Source organism: Ambystoma mexicanum, chromosome 8 (assembly GCF_040938575.1).
Source record: "Ambystoma mexicanum isolate Mex_15411 chromosome 8, UKY_AmexF1_1, whole genome shotgun sequence".
NCBI classification, from domain to species: Eukaryota; Metazoa; Chordata; class Amphibia; order Caudata; family Ambystomatidae; genus Ambystoma; species Ambystoma mexicanum.
Window position 1 is genome coordinate 1499862213 of NC_090929.1, and position 22723 is coordinate 1499884935.

Genomic DNA, 22723 nt, shown 5'->3' on the forward strand with positions numbered 1-22723 from the left:
ACCATGGGAATGGTCGATGGACAAGAGAACGAGACGGGGAAGGGACGCAAAGTTGACAGGACCCTATAAGAAATAAGGACAGTGTGGGTGTTGGATGTATAAGGTAAAGACGGAGATGCAATACATTGAAATATAGATTGGGGGATGGAGAAGGGGTAACTAAAACAACAATGCTAGACAAAATTGGAGCCCAGACGGAAGAGGGAAGGCGGGTAACATTGGAATCCACATAAGGGTATGGAACGATACATGTCCTAGCGCCCTGAGGGGACACCAGGGGGGGTTTGCGTGAACCCATGGCCAGTTTGGGGTAAAGGGAAGTGGGAGAATTAGGGTATGGGAGGGGATGGAAGGGGATGGAAGGGGAAAAGAAGTTGGGGTTAGGGTAGAGCGTTGGGATAGGGTTGATGTATGTTTAAGAGTTTTTGGAGTGGAAGCAGGGTTAAAGGCTCTGGCGAGGCGGGGCAGTGTCAGAAGCAGAGGCATTAAGGTATTGACACACGGTCCCGAAGATATCATAGATGGCTGAGGAAATGTTTATAACCTTGAACGTACATGGCTTAAATAAAAGGATATCTCATAAAGCATTCCCCATGCAATTGTATGCAGCAAGTGGGAAAAAAAACAGAGGAGTTGGCAATTTTGCTCAGAGCCAACTTGGGGTTTAAAAAGCAACACGTATACAGGGACATCGAAGGTAGATATCTGGTGCTCAAAGGGACAATGAGGGAGCAGCTCTATACGCTGATAGCATTGTATGCTCCCATCGAGAAACAAGATGTCTACCTAAGGGAGATTCGGCTGAAACTGGGAGAATGGTGCAAGGGTCGGGTGTTGATTGGTGGTGATTTTAACTGTATGATGGACCCCACACTAGATAAAACACTCCCGGCCTCCGCAACGGATGGGAAAGATAGGCAGGTACTGGGAACATTCTTTAGGTATCTTGGGGCAATTGAAAGATGGAGATTCTTCCACAAGTAGGACAGAGAATACACACACTACTCGGTGGTACAGAAGGGCTACTCAAGGATTGACATGGTCCTAGTCTCAGCAACATTGATCCCACAGGTGATAAAGGTAGAAATTGACATCAAATACGTGTCAGTTCATGCCCCGTTGATAGTACAAATAGAACTGGCAAGAGACAAAGGGAATAGACGGAAACACTGGAGATTTAGGGAGTTGATACTGCAGGATATAGCCCTTAGAGAATATATAGAGAAAACCATAAATAACTATTTCAAAGGCAATGATAACCGTGAGACAGACTGGAGGTTAGTGTGTGATGCCGGGAAAGCAGTGGTCCTCAGAGAATTTATTTTGCAACCCGCAGCTTATATCAAAGAGAAAAGTCTCATTACAGAGAAATTGGAGGGGGAGGCTAAAGGAAGCTGAGAAACAGTATAAAGCACGACAGACACAAAAGTCGCTGAGAGCCCTGTGGAAAGTTAGATCCCAGCTGGAAGCGCATGTGACTGATCCAGTGGCAGACACTTTTAAACACTAAACAATCATATTATACGCAGGGCGGGAAAGCTAACAGAATTTTAGCGGCTAAACTAAAGAAACAAAAATCCCGTAACTACATAATCCAATTTAAGAATGAACAAGGTAATCTATTTATGTCAGAAGAAGGACAACTGGAAATAATGGAAAGATTCCACAAAGGGCTGCTGAAGCAAGAAGGCTTAGACCCTTCGTTACAAACAACCTACATGTCAACACTTTGTTTACCCCAAATTTCAGAGTAAAGTAGGGACACAGTGGATGGCCCAATAGCACAAGAGGTGAGTGACGCAATTACGGCCTTAATACCCAATAAAACTACTGGCCCGGATGGACTGGGAAATGGGTACTACAAAACCTTTAGATTGCAGCTGCTGGCACCACTAACACGACTATTTAACTCCATCAGGGAAAGCGGCAAGATTACGGAGGGCATGGGGGAATCCACAATGATATTAATACTTAAACCAGGTAAAGACCCTACAGAATGGCCAACTACTGTCCCATTGTGCTGCTAAATAGTGATGCCAAAATGTACGCGAAAGTCTTAGCAGCAAGGTTAATGAAGGTGTTACCGGGGATTATACACAAGCATCAAGCAGGCTTTATAGAAGGGCGGCATACGCAGGACAATATAAAAAGTGCCATAGATATAATACATCTGGGGACTAGAATGGGACAACAATTTTCTATAGCAGCGCTTAATGCACGGCGGTCTTTCGATAGCTTAGACTGGGGATAGTTACGGCTGGTCCTGGAGAGATTTGGATGGAGCCCCGGCTTTACTAGGATGATTCTGGCTAACTTTCAAATCCCAACAATTAATTTTCTGGTCAATGGGTGTAGCTCGGCACAGATGAAAATACAGAGAGGCACGTGTCAGGGATGCCTCTTATCTCCCTTAATATTCGCAATGGTTAAGGAGCCCCTAGCCGTGGTGGTCAGACAGGACTAGAAGATACTGGGTGTGACTTGTGGGGAGGTGACACATAAAAATCGCACTGTACGCGGATAACATATTGTTATTTTTTAAAAACACTCAAGACACACTACCTAGAGTAATAGAAAAGCTACAAGAATTCGCCAAGATTTCGGGTTTCACTATGAACTACACAAAATCTAAAGCTCTAAACATATTGGAGAAGCAGGGTGAAATTACTAAACTGGGCAAAAAATACCCCTTACTCTGGGAAGAAGAGAGTATTGAATATTTGGGGATAAAATTGATGAGGGAATTTAGAGGGCTGTATGGAGCAAATATAACACCGCTTTAGAAACAATTACAAGATGACATGCATAGATGGGATGCCCAGGAATTTTCATGGTTCGCATGAATCGCGTCGGTTAAAATCACCTTGCTTCCCCGCTTACTCTATATGGTGGGCTCCCTCCCAGTAGACATAGCACCCCAAAAGATACTGAAATGGGCAGATCAAGACAAATTAAAAGGTTAAAAGGTTGGTGCAGAATAGAACAAGGGCCACGTCCATCCCATTGAAAGTGCTACCTGCCCTCAGTACAGGCACCCAAGGAGCAGAGGGGTATCTATTAGAAGCCAGCAGAGTATCTCTGCAGGGGTGGGATAAAGCACTCAGAAAGAAGACAAATACAGCAAGCATTAGGTCCGTTCTCCCCAATGGCCCATAATGCAGATTTTCCCCCAGGCTAACAAAAGAAATTCTGGGACGTTTGGGAGGGTACGGACTCCATCAACCTAAGGGAAATGATTCAGGGAGGATCCCCCCCTTTTATTTGAGGAATGCAAAAAACAGACATTTGGAATAGGGGAGAAGGAAAGGTACAAATATATTCAAATTAGGTATTGGATCTCCCAAAAGAAGGTCAAGAGGCGGGCACAAGGGCCTAGAACTAACCATTCAGGAAGGCATGACAACCAAAGGGGAAGCAAGATTGTATAGGCTGTTGGATAGCTCGCAAGAGGGTGATAAGCTCTTGTACGAAGATAGTTGGGAGAAGGATATTGGGGTGCCAATCACTGAAGAGGAATGGGGACAGATTTGGAGGAGAGCACACAAAATATCTAAAAGCACGGCCATCAAGGAGACAGCATACAAGCTTTGTTTTAGATGATACATGTCCCCAGACTGTCTACACGGAATACATGCAAATGACCCCCCCTGGTGCTGGAGACAATGTGGTGGGAAAGGGGATCTATACCACATTTGGTGGACATGCCCGAAAGCGGTAATGTATTGGAAAGAGATCCTAGGGCACATAAAGGAGATCACGGGGGTGCAATTACCTGAGTCACCAAAGGTGGTATTGTTGGGGGTTGAAGTGGAAGTGATCTATGTGGCATCCGGGCATAATGCCACTCTAATCTCACACCTGTTGATGGCAGCGCGAATGACCATAGCGCAAGGGTGGAAGACGTTGGTGGGCCCAATAATAGCATGGTGGTTGGCCAAGATATGGGGAGTGATGGCGATGGAGAAAGTGTGCGCCTTGAAAGAGTGACGGTTTCTGAAGTTTGACAGTTTGGAGAACCTTCCATGAATATGTAAAAGACAGGGAAAATCACTTCCATAAACCGATAATACTTAAAAATGTCCATGTATGTTAACCAAAGGAAGAGGTTTGCAATGGATGGCACTGCTTCCTGAGAGGACGATAGAGGAGACCTTAAAAAGTGGAGGTAGAAAACTAAGCCATAAAAGTCAGGGTTAGGGTGGGATACGGGTGGGGGAAAGGGGAAAGTGGTAAAGGTAATGGAGTAAGCTTGTTTTTTGCGATATGAAAATGTCATGTTCACTAGAACGGTAGGATAAGATGCCAGTTAGCATGGCAGAAAGCATACTTACAAATGATACTACTGTCATTGTAACAGAACTGTGTTCATGATTGAAAAATAAAATTCTTAAAAAAAATTACAAAAAGGAGGTGCTGTGAAATGGGGCACTCTCAGTTGCTACGAGGTCGATCGCTGTGGCCCGCTGCACATAATGAAAAAAGGAAAGTGAAGGTCGCTTTATGTGCCTCCAAATTGAACAGAACGCTGGTAGTATTCCATGCAGTGATTTTGAGGTGGCGAGAATTCTTACCTGCTGCGTGTGTATTGGCGGGGCAAGCAGTAGAAGTTCAGACGCCGCCAGAGATCGTTGCACCATTCGTTGCTAGGGTAATGGTCTAAATAAATGTCACTTCGCACCTGCTGAGAGGAATTAGTGTGCCAAGCTATTGTACTTTTCAAATGCGCTAACGAGTACCAAGTGCAAGCGTGTACACTCGCTCCCATTTAAACCTGTGGAAGTTTGGTGTCACCAGGGGGAACCTGCAAGAGGGATGCTATGGCTGCCGTTTTGGAGCCCGGCTGGTTAGTTGGTGGATAAAGAATAACAACACATTTAATGAAAATGTTGATGTTGCTATAAAGAGTTAGCTAGAAGGTCTGTGGCCCTGGAATGGCTCTGCAATTTCGAATAGGTGCGCGCAGATGGCAGGGGACATAAAATGTGGCCCACAAAGAATGCTGGGTGGCGGACTGACTGAAAAATGAGTCGTTTATACTCAAATTTTAATTTCTAGCTGGTGATCCCCATGGGTAGTACTGAGAAGCGCGTGATCAAAATAGGCCTTTGCAGAGTATTATTTGTTAAATGGACAGGTGATGGTGGCCTCATTCAGGCTTGTGCTGATGGACTGTAACTTGAACATCCACCATGCCTCTTTGTGATTTATTGCATTGCTGACCTTGGTTTGGTTTTCAACTTTGTCCACCACCCAACAGCTGAGATTGTCTGGGCTATGGTGATATTCCATAAAATGTGAGACCAAAGGAGCAGTTGGAGACTTGCACCATATCCTTGAGAGGTGTTCGCCAATCCTCTTGTTGACTTGTCTGGTGGTTTGGCCTACATACCCGAAGCTGCTGGTGGAATTTATAATGTAAATAACATTTGAGCTCTGACAGTTTCGAGAAATGTTGTAATGTCCATGTTTTTCCAGAAATTTCAAAGCTCTTTGTCTTATGCCTCCAAAAACAATTTAATGATAACTGTATCAAAATCTAACATTCTGATTTTGAAGTGTTCAAGATTGAAGTTGAAAGTTAAGTTTAACTGGTGTTTGAATAAGTCACCTGCACTAAGGGTGGACACTTGTTGGTATTTAGGGTTTAATGTGAATGATGGTGTAAAAGACGTCCCGAATGTCACTATGCTCAGAATTAAGGCAGGTGTTTTAGCTGCACAGGGAGTACCGTTGCAGCATCAATCTGGCTGCTTTTCCATGGTGCTGGTCTTAGAGTTTTATAAAAAGAAAGCTGTACCTAACCTAACTTACTGGGCGTAAACTGCGCTCTGTACCCCAAACTCGATCTGCAACATTCTGGAAGGTCTGTTCTGGAAGAAGGTTCTGGGTGTCCCTAAAGGAACACTGATCCAAATAATACGCTACGAACTGGGCTTATTGTCACTCTATGCAATGACTCAGCGGAAAGCACTTGCACTTTACAGAAAAGCCCTCGTAGCAGTTAAGAACTCTCTATTTCAGATTTTAAAAGATGCATTGTTATTAAAAACTGATAATCTCCTCTTCCTATAGGAAAGAGAGTACTTGAAGATTATTAGTTATTCAGGTTCTACCACTGAACTGTTAATTGAAAGCCCAATATCGGCTAAAGGTAAAATATGGACTATGGATTGGATACGCACGCAGTCACAATGTAGTGTTTATAAACGGTTCTCCAATTTTAATAACGAGTCACAATCTTTAAATCAGTTGGCCAACTACTTGAGGAGTTTCCAAATGCAATTTATAGAAACCTCTTCTTAAGAATGTGTTTAATACCTGTTTCCTGCTATGGAGGTTATTGGATCTCGAGCAAAGCTCGGCGAGAGCCTGTGGCTGTAGATTCTGTAAAATACCCACAGAAGTAGAAACCTTAAGGCGTCTGCTGTTCGATTGCCCAAACCTGGCAGAAGAGGCTTGTTCTTGACCAGTTTTGTAAGACAGTACAGAGCTCTCACCAGTGATGAATGGTGGGCAATTATCTTCAGTTAGGAATATGTAAATATAACTCTTGCGGTAGTCATGTTTATAAAGCAATTGCTTTGGTAAGCACACCTTTTTAACCGATTTTAAGGATTGTCGGGATAGTTTAGATAATGGAGTACATTTTCTAGCTGTGTTAATGACATGAAATTAGTGGTGTGTGGCGGTGTTGTTTTTGGATCCACTGTGATGAATCTTAACATTAGGTGTGTTTTTATTGACTGCTATAACACTCTGTTCATATTAGTAAATTTGTGATGGAGTGATTTTAAGAAGTGGTTTGTAGAACTCGTTACCGGAGGGTTGTGTCATAATGTTTGTTAATTGTTTGTTTATATTTTGGTGTAATGTTCTTTGTGAAAGATTTGTCTTTATACAAGCCAAACGCCAATAACAAAAAACAAATGGAGTATGGCGGCATCTCTTTGAATTGCGATATATGGTCATATGGTATGTAATGTTGATTTTTACCATGCACCGCTGCCATTTGCATGTTCTACAGGTGCCCAAGTGGCTCTGTGAGAAAAGTGGGTAGGGTTGGTTACTGAGGGAGAGAGGGATAGGATAGAAATTGTGCTAATCTGTTGATGCATGCAAGGAGAAAGTGGCGTCTGTGTGTGTGAGATTTCTGTGTTTGCTTTGTTAAGTGCACTGGACTTGTGTCAGGAAGGGTGGCGTCTTGTGTCTGAGTTGTTTGTTGTTTGCAAGTATTGGGTTTGTAGTTTGATTAGAGAAGGGGGTGTGGTTTGCACGTTTTTTGGTGGGTTGTTTCACTACCTCTGTGGCCGTGTGTAGTACATGAGAGGTGTGAGGGTGTGGAGGTGAGAAGGGTGGTGGTTAGTTGGTTTCAGGTGATCGCTCGGTGTTGAGTAGTTTTATTGTGGATTCTTCTAAATCTAAACATATAAATCAGTACAATTTAAGTGTGGCTAGATGCAAAAGCAGCAGACGCCAAATCTGTACAGTTCTATTGCGGCTAAATTCAAAAGCAGCACTTTGCAATTCTAGTGCGGCTGAATTCAGAAGCAGCATTAACTAACTCAGGACACAATTATAGTGTGGCTGATTCAAAAGCAGCAGGTTACAATTCTAGTGCTGCTGCATTCAGTAGCATTAACTAACTCACTACAATTATGGTGTGGCTAAATTCAAATGGAGCCGGTTACAATTCTAGTGTGGCTAAATTCAAAAGTAGCATTAACCAGCTCAGATAAATTCTAGTGTGGCTACATTCAAAGGCAGCAGGTTACAATTCTAGTGAGGCTTATAATATATTGTGCATGTTGTTAAGGAATGGGTTGGTAATAGGTTTAACAGTAGTTCCTCTATACAATACATGACATTAGTAATCAGTCCTGTGTGGATGCTTGTGGGTTACAGGCCCACTGCAGGGGCTTATTGTCTACTCTCTCTTTGATGTGCAGTGACAGGTTTATGTTTTTCTCTACCTCTATTCCTACCACAGCCCCCACTGGGCGAGGGGGAGTTCTAGCACACGCCTTTGGGGTGGAGGACAAGATCTGGTTGAAGAGGGGATAGAAATCACATCAAAATAAGATGCATTTTAAGGTAAAAAGATCATTAAGAGTATCACCCGTTAACTCTGTTTTATTCTGATTCCAGAGCTGCAGAAACAAATGGCAGTAAAGTTGTGGTAACAGAATTGCCTCCACTTTACCACACAACCAGATTTGAACTTTGGTTGTGAAGTGGAGAAAAAACCTCTTGCAGGGATCTTTCCTCCACCGTACCACCAAAAAGTAGAGGAATTTTCAAAGGTGTAATTGATGCCCACTATAGTTCCTCCAAATCCCCTGCAGAGTCCCATGGATTCCCAAAATGGATATTAACCCACTCATAATTGGATGGTAAATTTCAAGCCTGATTGGTGGTAATGGTAAGTGAGTATGGAGGGGCAGAAAACAATATACAAATGCTCCCCACTGCATAAAAATCAGTTACCTGCTAAATTTCCAATGCCAATTACATGTTTCTGTTTACTGAAACAGATATTTGGTGCACACAAATATGAAAAGCTGTGGAAAAAGTGGTTGCATAGGTATTGAGATCTCTATTTACATTGGGCCTCATTCCGAGTACGGCGCTAACCAATGGCGCTATTAACGCCTTCGTTGACGCCGTACCCGGACCGGCAGCGCCTTGGTGGATGGCAGAATTACCGCCCCATTCCAAGGTTGGCGGGGCAGTAATTCCCCATTCACCAAGGCTCTTCCCCATTCCCAAATGAGCCCCCATAGGGCTCAATGGGAATGGGGAAGATGCAAATAACGGTGACCGTTCATTACGGTCACCGTTATTGGCTTGGAGGCCCCTTTGCGCCCTCGACTGTAACACCTGCTCAAAGCAGGCGTTAAGGGCGAGGGCGCAAAGGGAACTCGGAGTATGGCGGTAAGGGATCACCGCCACCGGTCTCGTTACCGGTGGCCGCTATCCCTTACCGCCATACTCGGAATGAGGCCCACTGTAGCTTATGGTTCATGGTGCACAGTGTGACCGAGGAAAAAGAGACTTCATTAGAATTGTGGTTAAAAAGAACATTTCATTCTTAATGTAATGGTGGGCTGTGAAAGCTAAGTAAAGTATTGAAAAATGAGAATAAAACATGGGTAAATTATCATCAGGAGGACTAGATGGTTGTCTTTATAATTAGGAAACGTTTATGAGATTATTTTCATAAAGTAGATGAAACCAAAATAAAATGTCAATATCATCAATGAGTGTAACAGCACAGCCTATCAGCTGGTAAAGATGCACTGTGTAAGTCTTACATACTACGATCACTAAATATTAATCGCAGTTCTTAAGTACGAAGATCAATGTCCTTCCATTGTTCTCGTAGTTTAACTTTCACTTTGAATTTCGCCACCTGGAGGACAACCCCAAACTTTCCCTGCAGATCCGGGAGTGTATGGCCTTCGGGAATTTCAAGGGTAAATCTTTGGAAGATCCAAGCGAGAAAGAGGAAGATCTCCATTTTGGCTAGAATTTCCCCAACGCAAACACGTACCCCGGCTCCAAACGGCAGGTAGCTCGGCGAGGGGGCCTGGACCAGGTTTCCATTCTCATCTAAAAATCGATCTGCAGAAACACACAGTGAAAGAAATAGTTAAAGCAAGTCAATAGAGAGAGAGCTACAAAGCAGAACCACACAGCTGAACCAATGAAAGTGGATAGTTTACAACCAATACAAAACACTGTACTTCACAGGTAAAAGGGTTAAAGCAGACTATTGAAAGGAGGGTACTAGAAGGATGTGTTATAGACACACAAACTAGTGCAAACGTGTGGATGAAACGTTATTGGAACACATATTAAAAACTGGCCTTTAACTGTATGTAGCAATACTTGCTGGAAAACATGCAGCATTAAACACAAGCAATCTATAGGGTATTTGGTTGAATGGTCGGTAAGGTTTTACATGAAAAGTTAGCGAACTTTGCAAGAGTGGATGTTGATTTAGTCCTTAACTTTAAAAAGAGAATTATGACGTACAAGTGTAAACTTTACTGGACAATTAGTTTGCATTTCCCATCAGCAAGCAGAGATGGGAAGCTGGTGGGAAGTGCAGCCAAAAAATGTATTTGTTTTAAATGAATTTGAAATGCCGCGAACGTCTATGAAAAACGCCACATGAACTAATGTAGAATGATTCAGAACACATGCAGTCAAGGTGTATTGTATCTGATACCCTTGAAGCATCATTGAATAAAGACATTGCACTATGATGTAGACATATATACATTCGGTTTTGCAGCACCCCCGTTAAAGAAAGCGCTTAACCAACCTAGGAAATTGCACTTTAAATAATAATATGTGGGAAATTAAAAGATATTGAGGCATTAGGAGATCGTAGGGGAAAAATTCAGTAACAATAAAACATTATAATCGGACTCTTATGAACAGCAAAAAAATTGTAAATGCAGTGTTTTTAAACTTATCAGAAAAGAACAAGAACAGTACCACGTGAGCACAAAAGAAAACGTACAAACACATTGAAAAACTTCAGTTCAAGGGACATTAAAGTTACAGGGCAAAACATGACATCACAGATAATGTCACAAATGACAACACATAAGACATCACTGGTGATGTACTGGTGGTGTCACACATGAAGTAAACACATAGGTCATCTATGGCATCGTCAGTATTGTCAATGGCATCATTGACAACATTTCCTGATTTGGAGACACTCTTAAACGCATGTTTCCACTGTATATACACTCTGAAGGCAGCCTTCAGCCTTTAGCCCTTCTACTGCCAGGACTTCAATGTTTTTCTATGCAAACACGGGCATGCATATTCTTATGGCAGAAAAAAAGATAGAAGAATAGATAGCCTAGCTCAGTGTGTGCTACATTAACAGAATTGGCAGCCATTTATCCCCCACATATGTTTCTGGGAGCTATCCATGCTGTAGACAATGCCCAATGTATACATTTCTGCTAGGTATGTGTCCCACTAATAGACCAGAACCATGTTTACCACCTCTTGGAAGTGTTATCTGGCTGGAGCCTTTTAAAACATTAACTTTCCAAACATGTTCTTCCTTGAAATTGAAACAGTACGTGCAGCTCTCCAATTTTTCCACGGTATGGATCTAGAAAACAACTCACTGCCCATGCACAAGGTTCTAGCTATAACCAGCATGTCATTATCCACTGTCCTGAGAAGGAAGCACCCAAACAATGCCAGCCCTAAAAAGGCAGTGACTGCCTAAGAGATGCGCCATGCCACACTGAGATTTAAGCGGATATATGTTTGTAAGAATTTCATGCGCCTGGCATTGGTAGTGTAGAGGTTTGAAGAGTTCACTTGGAAAAGGAGTAGCCTTGGGAACTGGCCCAGACCTCCTGTTTAGTCTATCTTTTAATCTGAGCTGTTGGTCGTGGCCTAAAATGACCTATTATCAGGCTCACAGAACAAGGTGCTCAACAGATGACTTGAGACTCATAAAGGTTACCAAACCAATTTTATTCAATTCAAAACACTCGGGTTGGATTAAGGATATAACTAAACTCAGATACATCTCCTTCATAAAGGATGCAGGTTGAGGGTCAACAAAACAAGTAAGGTTGGTGGGCGGGGGCATGGCTTGGTGGCCATGCGTTGAGCAGCAGCACCCCAGAGCTCCTGAGCGATCCTGTAGACAATTCGCTCAAACTGGCCAGAATTGTCACAACATATGAAGGAAATACTAAGGAATGGTGTCAGAGGGTGCGGAGAACATCTGTATGTGAACTCGACTGAGTAACGTGGCTTGAAACAAGCATATATCAATCGAAAGCAAGCCGTGTACTTGCAGGCAAGATGGCGGACGCAACCCAGCGGGCACTTTGACAGGAAGCAGGGAAGCAGGGGCTTGGCCGAGTTCCCACATGCAACAGGTTTGCACACTGCAGAGAGGTGGAGAGAGCTGGGCAGAGTGTCACAGAAGCAGACCAGCTCGTGCCGCCTGCGTGAGGCGAATCGCTGCCCGACTCCTCAAGATGCCGGGAACGGAGCAGGCCACCGTACAAGAGCAGCAGACGGGGGAGTCACGCAGCAAGGAAGACAGCGTAAGAAGAGAGCCGGGCGGAAGACAGCAGGTGAGCCGGGGAGAAGGGTGCAGAGGGCAAGGCAGGGACGGAGGGTGAGAGGGAGTGCACAACACGCAAGGAAGCCTCCCCATCCCAGAGCCCTAGACACAGTGTGTAGACCATGCACACATACGGACAGCCTGGCATTCCCGAGCACCAATACCACGGAACACGCCAAAGAGCTAGAGGTGCTGTGCCCATGCTGCATGACAGCAGAGGCACCAGTCTCCTGCTACCATACGAGGGAGGAACAATACGATTGAAAGGGCAGAGTAAGGAGAAAGAGACCGGAGCAGTAAAGCTGCATGCATATGACCTCATAGGGAAGCGGAGAGGTGCATAGGAATGACCCCCAGGCATGGAACACCTCCGACCGGCGCTGATAACGTAGACAAGCTGCCCACACGTGGGGAGTGAAGGAAACCCCTGCCACGCAGCAACGCTACGAGGAGGGGTAAAGGGGCCTGATTCTAACCTGCGGAAGACTGCGATCAGCAAATGCCGAACACATCACCGGCCCACAACAGGGCACCCATAAACACTGCTGAGAACGGCTGGCACACGGCCTCCAGCTACAACGGATTGCAGGGGGAGCCAGATCTTAGGTGTCCAACACCGGTGGCCGTTAGTGGCAGTGAGAGACAACTGTACACGCGACAGACGCTACAACAATCGTTCTCAGACCACGGCCAATGCCCTGAGAAGAAGGGAAAGGCCCGCCGCATCCGAAGAGGGGCCTCCAACGTGGCGGTAATGTATCAGATCAAAGGGGAACAAAGCCAAAAAAGCACAATGGGAGCTGCGGCCAGAATAAGGCTTCAGAGGCCAATTTAGCAGAGAAAGAGGCCTACTGCCAGATACAACATCCTTAGCTGCCCGCAAGACAGGAGTAGAGGGTAGATACACAGCACGGGTGAGTGGAAAAAAAAAGAAACCCATAAAGTGCATCAGTCACCCCGAGAAGGTGGGGGGGTCCCGGATGATATCCCGAAACGACTGAACAACGTGGAAGGGCGCAACCCAACAAACTGGTGCAATTGGGCAAGAAAGCGCAGAGAAGGCCATGGGTCGACCTGAAGTGGCGAATAGCGATGGTGTGGAAATCCTCCACTGGCCTACCATAGAAGCATGGTAGGCAGACTTGAAAGGATGAACATTGGCGGAAACAAAAGTATGGACCACGGCACTGCAAAGAGGGGCGACAGAGAGCAGTGATAAGATACTGGCTTGGAACTCATTGATACAGGAACTATTCGAACCTAGGGACGGAAACAACACGGACAACCCCAGTGAGCCGGAAAATTCAGACAGAAATTCAGAAGAGCATTCCTAAAAAAGAACTGAACTGGAGGGGAAGGCGCAAACTTGATACTGGATAACCCGGAAGGTGCAGCTACCCATATGCCTCGCTAGAAATGAGATGGAGCACAGAAGGCAAAACTAGGTGCCAAGACACTGATGCTGAAGGCAGCCCCCCGGCAGGACGTGCAAGAATTAATGTTATGTTATTTGTTGTTTGTTACTGAATGTTGTATAAAAACAATAAAGAGTTTTAAAAAAGTAAGGTTGGGCGAAGTGTGGACAAAGTGTTGCAGTCTGCAGGGGTGTGTGCTGAACGGTGTCTGGAGAGTGTTGGGGGGCTCCACTGTTCTGGGCTGCCGGTGCTGTGCTGGAAACCTTGCTAGGAGGCAGGTTTAAAAAAGCCACAAGAGCACATAGCTCTGCTGGAAAGCTTGCCACGAGGCAGGTTTAAAAAAGCCACAAGTGTGCGTAGCGCGCGCATGGCAAAGTGTGGACAAAGTGTTGCAGTCTGCAGGGCTGTGTGATGAACGGTGTCCAGAGAGTGTTGGGGGCTCTTATGCTCAGGCCTGGACTGCTGGTGCTCTAATGGAAACCTTTCCAAGAAGCAGGTTTAAAAAGCCACGAGAAAGCAGAGTGCGTGCGAGGTGAGGTGTGGACTGTGGACAAAGTGTTGCTGTCTGCAGGGCTGTGTGTTGGGGGCTCTACTGGCCTGGCCTGGACTATCCGATACTCTACTGGAAACCTTGCTAGTAGGCAGGTTTTAAAAAAGCCACTAGAGCATGTAGCGCACGTGTGGTGAAGTGTGAACAAAGTGTGGCAGTCTGCAGGGCTGTGTGCTGAACGGCGTCCGAAGAGTATTGGGGGCTCTACTGCTCTGGTCTGGACTGCCAGTGCTCTGCTTGAAACCTTGCCAGGAGGCAGGTTTTAAAGAGACATAGCGCACACATGCTGAAATGTGGACGAAGTGTTGCAGTCTGCAGTCCGCAGTGGACTGGCGCAACATTATTTGGAAGGTTCCCTGGTGTCGCAGAAGGTGGTGAGTGAAGAAGTGTGCATTACAGCCCCACAGAGAGTAAACAAGTACAGATTTTCAGTTTTCCATGTGTTTGCTGGGTGTACTTTAGAGCAATTGCTGCCCATTATGTATGCTCTGTACACTAAAGTGGCATTCGATCCGAATAACTTTCCAGATGGTCATTTGGGAGTGGCCCTGGCCCTGGTCCAGGCACTCTCAATCCCACTGCTGGTGAAGACAGATACCGACATAGCAATGGTGACTGTTTCAACCCTGCAGGAATTTACTAATAAGAGAGTTGTACAAGCGCAATTGCTACAAGAAGGGTGGGGATGACCACTGATCAGGCAGTGAGCGATGTATCAGTACTGGCTGCACTGTCGCCATCACGAGCAGTGGCTCTTGCCTTACATTGGGATTTGAACGTGAGTGTTATAGTCGATGAGCTCGATTGGGAGGTATTCCTCAGCGCATGATTTTATTATCAGGAATCCCTCTTACTCAGTTGTAGCGCTCTCCATCATTGTGAGCCTCTGAGTCATCAAACTTTTTTGAACCCTCTGCGCTTTCTTATAAAGCCTCGCAGTTTAGAGAGGAAGCTAGGTTGTTTCCACCTACCACTTCTGTCAATATTAATGAAAGCGAAATATTATACAAATATAAATTTGTCCATGAAGAATGTTATGGCTAAAATGCACTTTATTGAAGGCTTTATATTTGCACACTCAAAGGATTATGGTACTTAATCAACACATAATGCTAATGTGTGCAATGGTGACTCAGAATCCAAGCTGTGTATGAAAAGCCTCTTGAGATGAATCCGATGGTGTCATCACTCCTTTCCTGGCTGTGACATGTGGCCAGGGGACGGTAGCTGATACCTTATCTTGACACCGGGGGCAGCTATATGAGGAAGGATCAACTGGGGGAGGCAACCATCAGGGGAGAGACACGACATCATTGGATAGGACATGGTATCCCCCCTTTTCTTTCGAGGGTACCCCCTCCATTCCCCATGCCTTATGGCATATTGTCACAACTCCCCTCATACACCTATGAGGGTTACTGAGAATACTTTCCCAAACTCTGCATACAAGTATTTAAGAACTGGCTTCCCTTGCCCTCAATACAAAAGGCTGAGCCAGTAATGAAGATCAATGAAGGCCAAGAGCAGAAGCTGTGCCCTAGTTTTGTAAACACATACTTGATGCCAGGACATTTAAACCGCTGAACCAACTGACAGAGAGATGCTAGCTGAAGAAGTCTTGTCCTCTCGCTGTCGACCGAGGGACTGCTGGTCTGGTGCGAGGACCGTGGAGCCAAATGGCTTGCAGAAGAAGCCAAGGAAAGCAGATTGCACGAGATGGTATGCTGTGAGGATGCCAGAAGTGGAAGAAAGTCTCCCGAGCATTCCCAGGTACTGAAAGGCAGCGTCCCTGCTGCCTGAGCACAAAGAAACCGAGAGCAGGCGAGAAGGGAGCTGCGAAAGGCACAGAAGCCAGGGAGCAGAGGCAGCAAACAAGGAGAGAGGAAGCGGGATGCCAAAGAGCTGCTGCAGGCTTGCCTTGGAAGAAGCAACGCATGCCACAGAGAGCTGGTGAGTCCACCCAAGGGAAGCTGTGATACCGGTGCATTTCGGCAATCCTACCAAAGACAAATAAATGTAAATGAAGCATATGAGAAAAAACAAGAGATTCAATATTTCTTAAAGAGACAGAACTAAACTAATATGAGAGACTGTCAAGTTTGCAAGTGTGTGCACTATACATATGAGAAAAGCCCTGGCAGGAGAGTATACCAGGCAGATGCAAGTTGCAAGTGTGTTCTTATGAGAAATACCCTGGCAGGAGAGTATACCAGGCAGATCCAAGTTGCAAGTGTGTTCATATGAGAAAAGCCCTGGCAAGAGAGCATAACAGGCAAGGTCAAGTTGGACAGTGTGTAAAGCACATCTCACGAGGAAGTCCTGATAAGGATACATCTAGAATAGCCAAAGACTATTACTATATATATTAAAGAGGAGACAAAACCCTGCAGGATAGTACACCAGGTATCCTACCAGGAGTCATACTAACTGCTTGGTTGTTTTGCATACCAGTTGTATTGTTGATCAAAAGAAACTCCAGGATTTCAAGATGACAGCTGTCAGAGCTGGACGTGAGTGAACAGCTCCGTCCACACCGGGCCACACTATAAGATACTAACAGAAGCTATGGGTGCTACTTAGTCGGCTGAAGTTCACTAAGTAAGGAGAGTCCCCTGCCCGGGACTTTGGGCAGATTAGCGGTCTGCTATGCTGACAATTTCACCTGTGGCCGCCCTGTGAGGGGAAAGTGCCCTGGAAGAGAGGCTGTGCCCTACCGCACCATAATTGATGGCGTTTCGGAAGGGGAGACAGATCTGGAGTGGACCTTGGGCAGAACGACCCATAGAACCCATGCTGGGCACACCCCCTCACATATTGCAGCAGACCTGAGGGGCGCTGCGGTCCTGAGCTGGGGACTGATGCCTGTCCCGATTCAGGATGGCGCCCATGTGATAAGGTGAAGGGGAAAGAGCTATGCGGAGGAGGACCAACGGAGGGTGGAGCAGGATGACCCGCTTCCGCCACAAGCCCAAGAGAAACCCCAGGAACAGTGAGCTCCACAGAGGTGGGGGTCCCTACACACACGAGAGACTTGGCAAATTCAGCGCAGAGGAAACCCAACGGGGGATCCCATATAATGGCTGTACCACCAGGAAGGATAACAACCGTTTCCCAACCACAGGGCGCTGTGGTGAGTTGGAGGAGAGTCCATAGAACACACAGCTCCTGGAAGCCCTGACGCGCCAGAGGGTCGCTGCTGGGACAACGACCCTCCTTCCAAGGGGATTGGGCCTTGAATTCAGGGCACACGAAGCGAGGAACCCAGAGGGGTGCTGACAGACCCAGGTCTCTAATTGTGCTGAACAACAGCCTGCTCCACTGCACAAAACCTCAGGCATTAGCTGCATACCCCTAAGGGGGCAGAAGAAAGGGAGCATCCCCAATCCGCCCTGCTTGACATCCATGACCAGAGGGGGCCTCATAGATACTGGCCATTGAGGTGCGAGGCGCGCAGGGGGACATTACACATTCCTCAAGGGAAAAGCAACAACGTTGGGACAGAAAAACCCACAGAGACGCCAATATAAAAGTATAAAACAATTGTGGGTCCCTGAGACGTCACCACAATCCACCGGAGGCTCAGAGGCTCTAGGCGCAAATCAGCAGATTGAACCAAGAGCCAGGGACATGTCGATGCGCAAGGATGACTTTCAACTGTGCTTTAAGGAGTTCCAAGACCAATTTATGGCAACATTTCAGTCACAATTTACACAATTGAAGTCAGAGCTGAAATAATCATTACAGGAAGTAAAGTGCGACATTGCTAAACTTGGGGAGAGAGTGGACTTGTCTGAAAGAGTACTGCAGGATATAGTGGACGATTCGAAAAAGAACGATGAGCTGCTGGAACATCTCTCTCGTCTCTCACATAACATGGAAATCCAGTGCGAGGATAAAAAAAAGAAAAAGAAAATCGCTCCTGCAGATCCAATATACAGATCAAGAACCTAGCAGAATCTGTGGACGACAAGGCCCTGAAGGTTACTGTGCAGCAATTATTAGTGGACCTACTTCCAGGGGAAACTGAAGAGACCATACACATCGATCAGATCCATAGAGTCGGACCTCGGTGATAGGAGCCATGCTCGTGGCCAAGGAACGTGCTGGCAGTGATTACCTCCTATATTCAGAAGGAAGCAATACTGAGTGTGGCTCGACTCTCGAGCCCGACAAGTATCAATGGCTCTGAAGTTCAACTATTTCAATATCTTGCCCAGACAACACTGCAAAAAAGGAGAGCAATGGGCCTGGTGGTACGATTCCTGGCACAAAAGCAAGTCGGGTACACATGGACAGTCCCCTTCGGTTTACTTTTTACGTGGGAGGAGCGGCAGCACCGGATCACGACCTCTGAAGAGAGTCTACATATTCCAAATTTGCAAGAAGAGGAAGGTGGTGGCCAAGATAACAGCAGGAAATTCAACAGACTGGAAATGAGGTGCTAAAAACCATGGCAATAGAAAACGGTGTCGAGGACGGACAGCAGGAAGTGAAAAGGAGGTAGTAGGAAGCCGTGCGCTCTCATATTTCCACCAAGGCACTACAGGGACTCAAGGAAGAAAAAGCACAAAGGTAAATTGCACCCTAGCAGAGTCTTAAGGGCTCTCTATAGCATGGATAGCATGCATCTTCAAATGAGTTGATGACCCATGGGGGTCACAGGAAGTGGCCTGTTGTTTGGAATCCTAGAGTGGGGTTTAGTATTCCACATGACATCTCTATGGGTATGTTAGGGGGCCAATTGTGACAGGTATTACACCCAAGCGTCCCTAAGAACTTTGGCCCCCCTCAGCGAACGGGGAGGAAGTTGGGGCGAGGAGGATGGAGGAAGGGGGGTCTTACTGGTTGGGATTGTTGGGTTATCAGGGGTTTGGGTGGAGAGATCTGGGGTGGGTTGGGTCAGTTCTGTCAGGGAGGGAGGCTTGGCACATCAACTGTGTGGTATTGGGGAATCTGGGTAACTCAGAGCAATAGCAGGGAAATAGCAGAGAGCGCTGAAACATGCCCAAAGCCAGCTGGAAACGCTCTGCACTAAAAATGCAGAAAAGGCTTTATTGTTCACGAAACAGCATTACTATGTAAAAGCTAACAAAGATGATAGGTTGCTGGTCAGACAACTGAAAGATAAAGTCCGGACTCGAACAATCTTGAAACTGAAAAACAACGAGGGGGGGGGGGGATACAAGACCACCAATGAGGGGATCCTGGGGATTGTCCAGGATTTTTATACAAACTATAAGCCTCTGATAACCCCGGGGGACTCAGGCAAGTGGCGTGCCTTGATAGGGTCCCTTTACCAATTATCACGCAGGTGGAAAGGGATAGGCTGGATAGGGAAATCCAGGAGGGGAGGTGATAAACACGATCCAGTCGCTACCAAGGAATAAGGTGCTGGGCCCGATGATTAACCTGCAGATTTTTACAAACACTACCAAGAAACCTTAACGCCACACCTGATGAAGCTCTTCAATTCCTTCAGATCGAAGGGCATGATAACGAACTCGATGAACAAGCCCAAGCTAGTAGTGTTTCCAAAAGCGGGCAAAGACCCGACGTCCCCGAAGTAATATAGACCAATAGCGCTGATAAACACGGATGCTAAATTATACACGAAAATCTTGGCTAACCGCCTAACAGGGCTCTTACCTAAGTTAATAGGTCTGGACCAATCAGGATTTATTCCACAGAGGCAGACACACTATAATATACGTAGGGTGTGTAACTTGCTGGAAAAAAAGTCAATTATGCAAACACTTGCATTGTTGATATCGTTGGACATGGAAAAGGTGTTCAACAGAGTTGAGTGGTCTTTTCAAGCAGTCAAGGCGAAGCACAAATTCAACACCCAATAAGAAGAATGTTTGAATGCAGACAAGGCAAAGTACAAAATCAAACCCCAATCCAGTACAGATGCATGAAATGTCAGGGTGGGGGAGAGGTTTGAACAAAGGTTACCATTGATAGATATACCAAGCACCTCACGGTATAAGCTATTGTGGTATAGTCAAAGAACTGTGAAACGTATAAGAAGTCCCGGCAGGCGAGTAGACCAGGTAGTTGAATTGGAATGAAGATTCCTAGCAGGGGAGTATGCCAGGTAATCTATCAAGCAAAAATACATTCTACAGAAAATGTATTACAGAACGTTTTGCTTAAACAAGAACTTTGACAGTCCAGTGAAGACACAAAGGAACTGTTAGTTAAAGAGACATGTTTGCCATCCTATTTAAAGAATCCAGTGGAAGGGAACCTCCCTCTGGATCCAAGGGTCTTTATCTTGGAGAACATTTCTGTTGGAGTCATCCTTATACTTTTGGGTTGGACAATTTTTGCTAACATCAAGAGAAAGACATTTCCGGGTACCCTTTGTTTTGTTTTAGTGTGAGGGTCAGGATAGGATGTTTTGGACACAAGGATGGCTTTTCAGTTACTGACATCCTGACCCAGACTGATCCTTCATTTTGATTTCTAGGTAGAGAAATCCCTCTTTAGAATAGGGTCAGATAGGCAGTTTCCTGACCCATTTGTATTTGTATAAATGTCTTTATTTGAAACCATGACTACCTTGTGTCCGGCTCTAATTTCTGACCCCTCGCTTCTCGGACATGTTTCCTATGATGCCTTTAAGAATAGGTGTATAAGAGCAAGACACTCAGTATATAATGTGGGGAGTAAGGATGAGCGATCTAAAACAAACAATTTTGATAGGGCTTATATATTGAGATCACTTGGCTTGATATCGTGCCTGTAGTTGATGGTTTCACTACATATGCTGTAAAGGCACAGAGAGGCCTTAAAGGTAGACCATTTGGAGGCCTTCTTTGTGAAATTAGGAATAAAAAGGGGCTTACAACTAAGGAAATTGTATGAAATTCCTCAGATATTTTAATTGTCAAGATCAAGTTATTTGGGCTTAAATCCAAATACGCTGACATTTTGTACATTAATGAATGTCTATTTTAATGCCAAAAATAACATATTAGAGAGGTTTCTTGGTGAGTTAGCGGATCTACTATCTTATTGGTTGGCAGAGTGTGACCCTTATAATAATGGGAGATTTTAATAGCGAATGCCTCAATCAAACCTGGTATACGTAGACACTGAGAATAAATAAAGTGTCCAAATTAAGGGATCGTGGAAGGTTGATTCGAGCAGAGCTGGATTTGTGGGACTTACATATTCTCAATCGTTGTATCACAGGGAACTGTCCTCCAAAACACACGTGGCAAAATATGCAGCAAAAGTCTACAGTAGATTACACCTTTGTATCACGTGATATGTTTCTGAAATGTGATACTTTATCTGTATTAGCATCTGATCTAAGTGACCATAACATGCTCACTCTTGAATTTGCGTTCACTATACCTAACAGAAAATTGTTTGATAGGCCTTTGATAGTAGAAGTAAGGGAAAGAGATAACACTTTTATTTGGCAGCCCAGATATGGCAATTGTTTTAATAAGCAAATAGATTCCTTGCTGAGATTCAATGATCCTGATCCATGTAATTACCAGTTTGTGGTAAAGAAGCTGTTGGGTTGTTTTATAGGAAATCTGGAACTTTGATGGTTTCATTTGTGAGTAAGTATGAGCATGCTTTTGATAGACAGGTACAGGAAAAAAAGAAAGAACTTCGTCGCAATATTAAGTTTCTTAGAAACAATAATTGCAAAGGTTATACATACAAGTAAGGTAAGGTACGTAAATTAAAACAGTTTTAAGAAATGGCTAAAAAAGGCTTAATGGCTCGAAGAGATTTTGAAGCTATGCTCAGAGCCGTCGCTAGAAAGGAACAGGGGGTGTTCTGCACCTTAAAAAATCCAGGTCAAGAAGTTGCCACTTTACAGTTTACATGGGGGTGGTTCAGCCTAGAAAGCATTATGTTTTGATAATTCAACTTCATGCTTTATAAACTTTGAACTTGAGGATAGATATTTACCAAGGTATTCTGAAGAGTAAATCCTTGAAGGCGCCCAGACCCAATGGTCTATTGAATATCACTTTTAAATCGGACCCTAAGTTATATGGGCTGTTCTCTTGTATAAACTTTACTGGAATATAATTCATAATCAGTTAATTCTTTTGATTTCGAAGGGTGCCAACATTGTGGTGGGCTTTAAAGAAAGGAGATAGTTTGCATCCAAAAAACGACCGTAAATTTCTTTATTGCATGCAAATATGGGCGAGTATGTGAAATGATGGGCTCCACAGACCAGCGGTATGGATTTATTTCAGGCCGGTTTTAAGAAGGGGGCTGTTAGGGCTCCTGCACAAACATCACCCTTGCTCCTCGGAAGACTATGGCAGTCCATGTGGACCCGCCGCTATCAGGGTGCCATCTAGAGTTCCCTGGAAGTATAAGCGACATTAGGGCATTCCACCTCAGTGCTCCATGTTAATCCCGGATGCCTTCAGGACTTTGTCTTTACTGTAGCACGTTAATGTGTTGATTATTGACACCGCATACTGTTAATCCAATTGCATATAGCCGCCATGCGCACCTGGTCTGCTGCGATATGTGCAGGGCTAATGGTTCCCAAGATGGCCACAAGGGAGGACTGGGTGATCTGAAGCCGACCGCACGCATAAAGCAGGCAAGGAGACGAACCGTTGTTGTCTCACAAACTGCTTATCGCTTTGA

At 45.1% G+C, this 22723-nt stretch overlaps 1 protein-coding gene across 1 annotated transcript in view; it reads right to left on the bottom strand.

Moving 5' to 3' along the window:
* Window positions 1-9063: 9063 nt before the first annotated feature.
* Window positions 9064-22723, bottom strand: part of CYP17A1 (cytochrome P450 family 17 subfamily A member 1) — a 503310-nt gene continuing 489650 nt past the window's right edge. The window contains exon 8 of the mRNA XM_069611689.1: window positions 9064-9621. Coding sequence (XP_069467790.1) covers window positions 9344-9621 — 278 coding nt within the window. The 3' untranslated portion in view covers window positions 9064-9343. The remainder of the gene's footprint in view (window positions 9622-22723) is intronic.